Below are 8,140 nucleotides of genomic sequence, written 5' to 3'. Positions count from 1 at the left end.
CTGGGATTATAGGCATGAGACACTACGCCTGTCCCTTTTGTCTCTTATCTATGGATGACCCTGACCTGGAAGCCCCCACTTTGAGCTGTCCCACCTTTCCAGATGGAACCAAAGTACATCTTTTTTTTTTTTTTCCACTAGAAAAAAACACAGAGCTTTATTATTCTCAATACCAGCAACAGTGGTCTCTGTAGGACAGGGGAGTGCGTTCTGTTGACTTGTAGGGATAGGTGGCTCCTACTTGCCGGTGATGAGCAGGTTCCGCAGGACCACGATGACTGAGTCCCCGCGCAGGAACATCTTGGAGATGTAGCGGTCTTTGTTGACTGGCTCGGACTTCTTCTTGCCCTTGCCGCTCTTGGGTACCTCAGACCACATCTCCTTCACGTTCTCCAGCACCATGTTGCAGTGCCTATCGAAGGCCTTCACACGGCCCAGGAGTTTATTATTGTTGCGGCAGTTGATGAGCATTTGGGTGTTGTTCTTGACGGACTGAGTGAGCACAGAGAGTGGACCAGTGTTAAATTCCTCCTCCTTTAGCTTCTGCAGTTCCTCTGGGGTCATCTCACTCTTGGGCTTGTTGCAGAGGCTCATGTTGGTCACTAAGCTCTCGGTTCCCTCCCATTTCCTCTGCATTGCCGCTGCCTCTTTTTTTTTTTTTTTTTTTTGAGACGGAGTTTCGTTCTTGTTATCCAGGCTGGAGTGCAATGGCACGATCTCGGCTCACCGCAACCTCCGCCTCCTGGATTCAGGCAATTCTCCCGCCTCAGCCTCCTGAGTAGCTGGGACTACAGGCACGCGCCACTACGCCCAGCTAATTTTTTGTATTTTTAGTAGAGATCGGTTTTCACCATGTTGACCAGGATGGTCTCGATCTCTTGACCCCGTGATCCACCCGCCTCGGCCTCCCAAAGTGCTGGGATTACAGGCTTGAGCCACCGCGCCCAGCCTTTTTTTTTTTTTTTTTAATAGAGACGGGGTTTCACCATGTTGGTCAGGCTGGTCTTGAACTCCTGACCTCGTGATCTGCCCGCCTTGGCCTCCGAAAGTGTGGGGATTACAGGCATGAGCCACTGCACCCGGCCACCAAAGTACATCTTACACATATTGATCGATGCCTTATGGCTCCCTAAAATGTATAAAACCAAGCTGTGCCCCAGCCACCTTGAGCACATGTTGCCAGGATCTCCTAAGGTTGTGTCATGGGTGCGTCCTTAACCTTGGCAAAATAAACTTTCTAAATTGATTGAGACCTGTCTCAGATAGTTTTAGGTTAACAAGGGAGAGACCAATGTTGCAGTTGGAGAGAACTTGGAGGTGAAGGTCAGGGGAGCCCTAGGTTCCAGGAAGAGGGGGTGGGAAACAGCTGCGATCCTGGGAGGAGTGGGTAGGCCCTTGTCTACTAACAACTGTGTGCTGGTTGGGAGGCAGAGTCGACAAGGGATCCCAGGAATCCCAGTTTCCAGTTTCCCTGACACCCAGAGTAGACACGGCCATCCTCAGCTGCTTCTCCATGCAGCCTCCAAGTCAGCCGTGAGTAGCAGAGGGAGTACTATGTGGACATGTTCTCTCTACCAGAAGCTGCTACAGCACAATCTCCGTGCCCCTGTGTACAGATGCAAAGCTAACCTGGCTGGGGAGAGGTTTGTGGAAATCCTGTGCCCCAGGGGAGGGGAAGAGTGGAGACTGGGGAGGCCTCGGTGGGGGCTGGGGATGGAGGTGGAGCACTGCAGCCCTTCATTCTTCCAGAAGTCAGCAGCCGGGAGAAGGAAGAGTCCCAGTGCTGCTCCAAAAGTGTGTCATCCAGGAAGCATTCTGCCACAGGGGAGAATCTAGAGGAGGAGGGCTGGGAAGATGATCAAAGTCCAAGTATTTCTTCCTTCTCATTGGTATCCAAAAGGAAACCTTGTCCCTTCAACTATCGAAAGCTGGGCTCCACCCGGATCACAGGCAAGAGATAACTTCTTTCCCAAAGAGCTTCATTAGCATTTAAATGTGTGCTAATCTCTTCATCTTAAAAAAATAAAAAACCCTCTCCTCCAGCTACAGCTCTGCTTCCCTTTCCCAGACTCACAGGCCACTTCCATCTGGCTTTGGTCCCCCTCAATCCACAGAAAGGACTTTCTCTAAGGTCACCGTGGCCAAGCTGAGTTGTCACACAGCCCGAGGACCTTGTCAATCCCCTCCTTGCTTGACTGCTCAAAAACACTGAGCCTCTCAGTTCTCTTAGCCTCCAGTAGCCCTCAGGCCTCTTGGGCTGGGCTGCTCTTCCACGCCTCTTTGCCGGAGGCTCTTCCACTCTTAACCTTGAGCTCCAGCGGTGACTCTTTTCAGGCCCTGGCTTCTGCTATCTGCAAAATCCCGAAGGGGAGCAGCTCTACCAGCCTGGCCTGTCAATAACTGCATCCCCTGTTTCCAGAGTCCTCCAGAGTGTTAGCTGCTTGGGGGGGTCACTGGACATCTCCATTTGGGTGAATCACAACTACCTCCAACACCTGCACTAAAGTCACCATCTCTTCTTCCAAACTTCCCCAGTTCTCCTGGTTTCACCGGGAGAAAGGCACCCAGGAGCAGACAATCTTTTTTTTTTTTTTTTTTGAGACAGAGTCTCGCTCTGTCACCCAGGCTGGAGTGCAGTGGTGGAATCTTGGGTCACTGCAACCCCTGCCTCCTGGGTTCAATCAAGCCTCCCACCTCAGCTTCCCTAGTAGCTGGGACTATAGGCCTGTGCCACCATGCCTGGTTAATTTTTGTAATTTTGTAGAGATGGGGTTTCATCGTGTTGGCCATGCTGGTCTTGAGCTCCTGACCTCAGGTGATCTGCCTGCCTCAGCCTCCCAAAATGCTGGGATTATAGGCATGAGCCACCATGCCCAGCCCCTTCATTTCTTTTCTCCTACCTTTCACACTCCATCAGTTACCAGAGTCCAACAATTTCACTTCCCACATGTCTTGTGGTCCCAGTTCTCCCCATTCCCGCCACACTATCTCCACGGGACTCTTACAGTAGTTTCCTGGTTAGTCTCCCAGCCCTTCCTCCACATCTCAGCCAGTGTGACCTTAAAAAAAAACGTAAATATGAACCTGTCAGCTGCTCCACCCAACCCCTCAAAGGCTTCCCAGAGTTTATTAGGATAAAGGGCTGACGGCAGCAGCCCTAGATGGGCTTCTGGCTACCTCTCTGGGTTCCAGCCTTCCTGGTCTTTCAGCTCCTCACAGATGCCCCAAAATGCTAGTATCATCTCTGGAAGGCCTAGCTCTTTGCTGGAATGTAACTCCCTCCCCTCCACTCTTCCTACATAACTCCTACTTTCACTTCCTTAGGGAAGTCCTTGAATCCCTAGACTGAGTTGCAGACATTCCAAAGCCCCCCGTGCTTCCCCTTTTATTAACATTTACCATACTTGTAAGTCTTTGATCGCCACCTGTCTTCCCTGGTAGTCTGCAAGCAACACCAAACAGCACAAGCACCTGACATGCCTATACTATTCACAGGTTCACAGCTATGTTCCAGGACACAGCAATGTTTAATCAATGAGCATTTGTTGAACAAATTAGGGTTCTCTCCTGATGGTAGAGGTGGTGGCTGCAGAGCTGGGGGTTTGTGGCTCATAAGTACCTGATGCTCCAGCTCCAAAGCCCCCATCTCTTGCCCCCCCAGAGCCAACAGCTGTGTGGGAAAACCACTGCAATGAAGATCAGTTGGTCTGAGGATTGCTTCAAGGAGGAATCTCAGGCTGGGTGACGTGGCTCACACCTGTAATCCCAGCAGGTGGGAGGATTACACCTGTAATCCCAGCAAGCCTCTCACCTGAGGTTGGGAGTTGGAGACCAGCCTGACCAACATGCAGAAACCCCATCTCTGCTAAAAATACAAAATTAGCCGGGCATGGTGGCACACGCCTATAATCCTATCTACTGCAGAGGCTGAGACAGGAGAATCACTTGAACCTGGGAGGTGGAAGTTGCGGTGAGCCAAGATCATGTCATTGCACTCCAGCCTGGGCAACAAGAACAAGACTCTGTCTCAAAAAAAAAAAAAGCTGTGAAGTGTAAACTGGGGGCTAAGATAGTGCCCAGGGAGATGTCTGACTAAATGAGAACTATCTGCCAAGGCAGGGGCCCAGAGGTGTAGAGGATGGCCTGAAGGTAATAGGCTAGTGGTCTAGGATTTGAGCAATCACTTGATTTTTCTTTTTCTTTTTTTTCAGTCTTGCTCTGTCACCCAGGCTGGAGTGCAGTGGCGCAATCTCAGCTCACTCCAACCTCTGCCTCCTGGGTTACTGCAATTCTCCTGCCTCAGCCTCCCAAGTAGGTGGGATTACAGGCACCTGCCACCACGCCTGGCTACTTTTTTTGTATTTTTAGTAGAAACAAGGTTTCACTATGTTGGCCAGGCTGGTCTTGAACTCCTGACCTCAGGTGATCTACTCCCACTCAGCCTCCCAAAGTGCCGGGATTACAGCCATGAGCTACTGCACCTGGCCTGGGGAATCACTTTAAATATCAGGTCTGTACTCAGGGAGGGCGCAGGAAATTGGAGCAGAGTCACGGACCCTTTCCACCTCTGAAGCCTATAAAGATCTCAGTAGTCCTATGGAATGCTTATCTGTGTAGAGCCCGGGACGGTTTCTCAGACTTGCTCTAACTTGTTTGCAAGCATCCAATTTCAGATTACCCTGAACTAACCATGAGCCAGAGGAGATACTATGTGACTTTTTTTTTTTTTTTTTTTCCCAGTTGCTTTCTCTTTGTTCTCTTATTAAGAGAGGCAGGAGAAATAACGTTAAAAAAAAAAAAGGGCCAGGTGCAGTGGCTCATGCCTGTAATCCCAGCACCAGCACTTTGGGAGGCCCAGACCGGTGAATCACCTGAGGTCAGGAGTTCAAGACTAGCCTGGCCAACATGGTGAAACATCATCTATACTAAAATTAGTACATACAAAAATTAGCCAGGCATGGTGGCAGGTGCCTGTAATCCCAGTTACTTGGGAGGCTGAGGCAGGAGAATTGCTTGAACCTGAGAGGCAGAGGTTGCAGTGACCTGAGATCGCGCCATTGCATTCCAGCCCGGGCAACAAGAGGGAAACTCCTTTTCAAAACAAACAAACACCAGAAGTTTTCTACATAGTCTTAGGACAAAAGTGCCCACTGAGGAAAGAATCTAAGAATTCAAATGTAAACTTTCCTGGAAAACACCACACACAGAACAATATTTTCTGAGCTTATCTCACTAACTTGTAACACCCTGTCAGACTATGCACTTCTCCTTGAGGTGTGGAAAACATCTGATCATGAAAAGTCCACTAAACATTACATTTGGGATGTTGGAGGGTACTTGTCAGGGGGGTTTCCAAACTATGGCCTAGAGCAGGGGTGTCCAAATCTTTTGGCTTCCCTGGGCCACACTGGAAGAAGAAAAACTGTTTTGGGCCATACATAAAATACACCAACACTAGTGATAGCTGATGAACTAAAAAAAAAAAAAAATCACAAAAAAATTTCATGTTTTTTTTTTTTCTGAGACGTTGTCATGCTCTGTCCCCTAAACTGGAGTGCAGTGGCACAATCTCAGCTCACTGCAACCTTGATCTTGTAGGCTTAAGGGAGTCTCCTGTCTCAGTCTCCCAAGTGTTAAAATGTGTGCTCTGAATGAAGAGACCCCCAAACAGGCTTTGTGTGAGCAACATGGCTGTTTATTCACCTGGGTGCAGGTGGGCTGAGGTTGAATATGGCATCAGCAAAGAGAGGTGGGATAGGAGTTGGTTTTATAGGTTTGGGGTGGGCAGTGGAAAGTTACAGTTTAGGGTGGTTTTTTGCAAGCTGGGAGGGGGTCAGAGGGTGTGGAGTCACAAGGTTGACCAAGGTCAGTTACAAAGTCCAATTGCCTTATCACTTAGGGCGGGAATAAGGAACAATAGAGAATGTCTCAAAGTTAAGTAGACGTCGCAGGGGTTGATAATTTCTTTCTCTTTTCACGGTCTTTCAGTTACTTTAGATTTTCAAGAACTGATCTGGAGTGTCCCTGCAGGTCACAGGGGTTAACGTGGTGTCCTCCTCACCGTCAGTCAGCCTAAAAGACCTTACACTAAGTAGCTGGGATTACGGGCATGCACTATCACCCCTTGCTAATTTTTTATTTTTAGTAGAGATGGGGTTTCTCCATGTTGGTCAGGCTGGTCTTGAACTCCTGACCTTAGATGATCCATCTGCCTTGGCCTCCCAAAGTGCTGGGATTACAGGAGTGAGTCACCAGACCTGGCCAATCTCATCATGTTTTAGGACAGTTCACAAATTTATTTTTGGCCACATTCAAAGTTCTTCTGGGCCACATTCGGCCTGTGGGCTGTGGGTTGGACAAGCTTAGCTCAGAGTGTAGTGGCTAGGAATGTGGACCCTGAAGTCAGATAATTTGGGTTCCTACCTTTGCTCTGCCACTGACTAGGTATGTGACCTTGGGCTAGTGACTCAACCTCTCTAAGCCCCAGTTTTATGATCTGTAAAAAAGGTAAATAGTAACTTGTTTCTTACTTCACTGGGTCTTGAGGTGTGGATGAAACAAAGTATGTAAAATTGTACTTTTTTTTTTTTTTTTTTAGCCTACAGCACCCGGTATTTCCAGGCGGTCTCCCATCCAAGTAGTAAAATTGTACTTTTTAAAAAGATTGATTGGGGCCGGGCGCGGTGGCTCACGCCTGTAATCCCAGCACTTTGGGAGGCCGAGGCGGGTGGATCACGAGGTCAAGAGATCGAGACCATCCTGGTCAACATGGTGAAACCATGTCTCTACTAAAAATAGAAAAAATTAGCTGGGCATGGTGGCGCATGCCTGTAATCCCAGCTACTCAGGAGGCTGAGGCAGGAGAATTGCCTGAACCCAGGAGGCGGAGGTTGCGGTGAGCCTAGATCCTGCCATTGCACTCCAGCCTGGGTAACAAGAGCGAAACTCCGTCTCCAAAAAAAAAACATTGATTGATTTAGAAAAACAAAAACACATGCACATATATGAATTTCAGGATCCCATAGTGAGTCCCTGGCTTCCTAGGAGTCCACACTAATACTTGCCCAATATATTCATAAAGAGGAAAAACAGGCCGGGCGTGGTGGCTCACGCCTGTAATTCTAGCACTTTGGGAGACCGAGGTGGGTGGATCACCTGAGGTCAAGAGTTCAAGACCAGCCTGGCCATCATGGTGAAACCCCATCTTTTTTTAAAAAAAAAAAAAAAAAGAGGAAGCCCAGGTGTGGTGGCTCACGCCTGTAATCCAAGCACTTTGGCGGCCAAGATGGGCGGATCACCTGAGGTCGGGAGTTCAAGACCAGCCTGACCAACATGATGAAACCTCGTCTTTAAAAAAAAAAAAAAAAAAAAGAGGAAAAACAGGGGCCAGAGAGAGGAAATGACTTACCCAAGATCACAGAGAAATTTAGTGGCATAGACTGTTTAGGATTTAGGTTTCTGAATTTCATTCATTCTTTTTTTTTTTTTGAGATGGAGTTTTGCTCTTGTTACCCAGCCTGGAGTGCAATGGCGCGATCTCGGCTCACCGCAACCTCCGCCTCCTGGGTTCAGGCAATTCTCCTGCCTCAGCTTCCTGAGTAGGTGGGATTACAGGCACGCGCCACCATGCCCAGCTAATTTTTTGTATTTTTAGTAGAGACGGGGTTTCACCATGTTGACCAGGATGGTCTTGATCTCTTGACCTCGTGATCCACCTGCCTTGGCCTCCCAAAGTGCTGGGATTACAGGCGTGAGCCACCGCGCCCAGCTTATTTTTTGTATTTTTATTTAATTTTATTTTTGGGGTGGAGTCTCACTCTGTCACCCAGGCTGGGGTGCAATGGTGTAATCTCAGCTCACTGCAACCTCCACCCCCCGGGTTCAAGTGATTCTCCTGCCTCAGCCTCCCAGCTAACCTGGCTAATTTTTGTATTTTTAGTAGAGGCAGGGTTTCATCATCTTGGCCTCCCAAAGTGCTGGGATTACAGGCCTGAGCCACCTTGCCTAGCCTATATTTATTATTTTACTTTAAGTTCTGGGATACGAGTGCAGAATGTGTAGGTTTGTTCCAAAGGTATACATGTGCCATGGTAGTTTGCTGCACCTATCAACCCATCATCTCGGTTTTAAGCCCCAAATG

The 8,140-nt window shown here is 48.6% G+C and overlaps 1 protein-coding gene across 1 annotated transcript; it reads right to left on the bottom strand.

The window, feature by feature from the left end:
* Positions 1 to 237: 237 nt before the first annotated feature.
* LOC105722846 (small nuclear ribonucleoprotein Sm D2-like) lies at positions 238 to 594 on the bottom strand. The gene has a single exon (XM_064382945.1). It carries the CDS (start codon positions 592 to 594, stop codon positions 238 to 240), a length of 357 nt encoding a protein of 118 aa, XP_064239015.1.
* Between the last annotated feature and the right edge of the window lie 7,546 nt (positions 595 to 8,140).

The sequence above is a fragment of the Aotus nancymaae genome, unplaced genomic scaffold (assembly GCF_030222135.1).
Source record: "Aotus nancymaae isolate 86718 unplaced genomic scaffold, 86718_ANA_hifiasm-v0.15.2.pri h1tg000030l, whole genome shotgun sequence".
Taxonomy (NCBI): Eukaryota; Metazoa; Chordata; class Mammalia; order Primates; family Aotidae; genus Aotus; species Aotus nancymaae.
Note: the sequence above shows the minus strand (reverse complement) of the source record. Positions and strands in the feature narration are given on the sequence as shown.

What these genes read in the sequence shown, in the direction of transcription:
- LOC105722846 (XM_064382945.1), bottom strand. Translation starts at nt 594, where the DNA reads ATGAGCCTCTGCAACAAGCCCAAGAGTGAGATGACCCCAGAGGAACTG.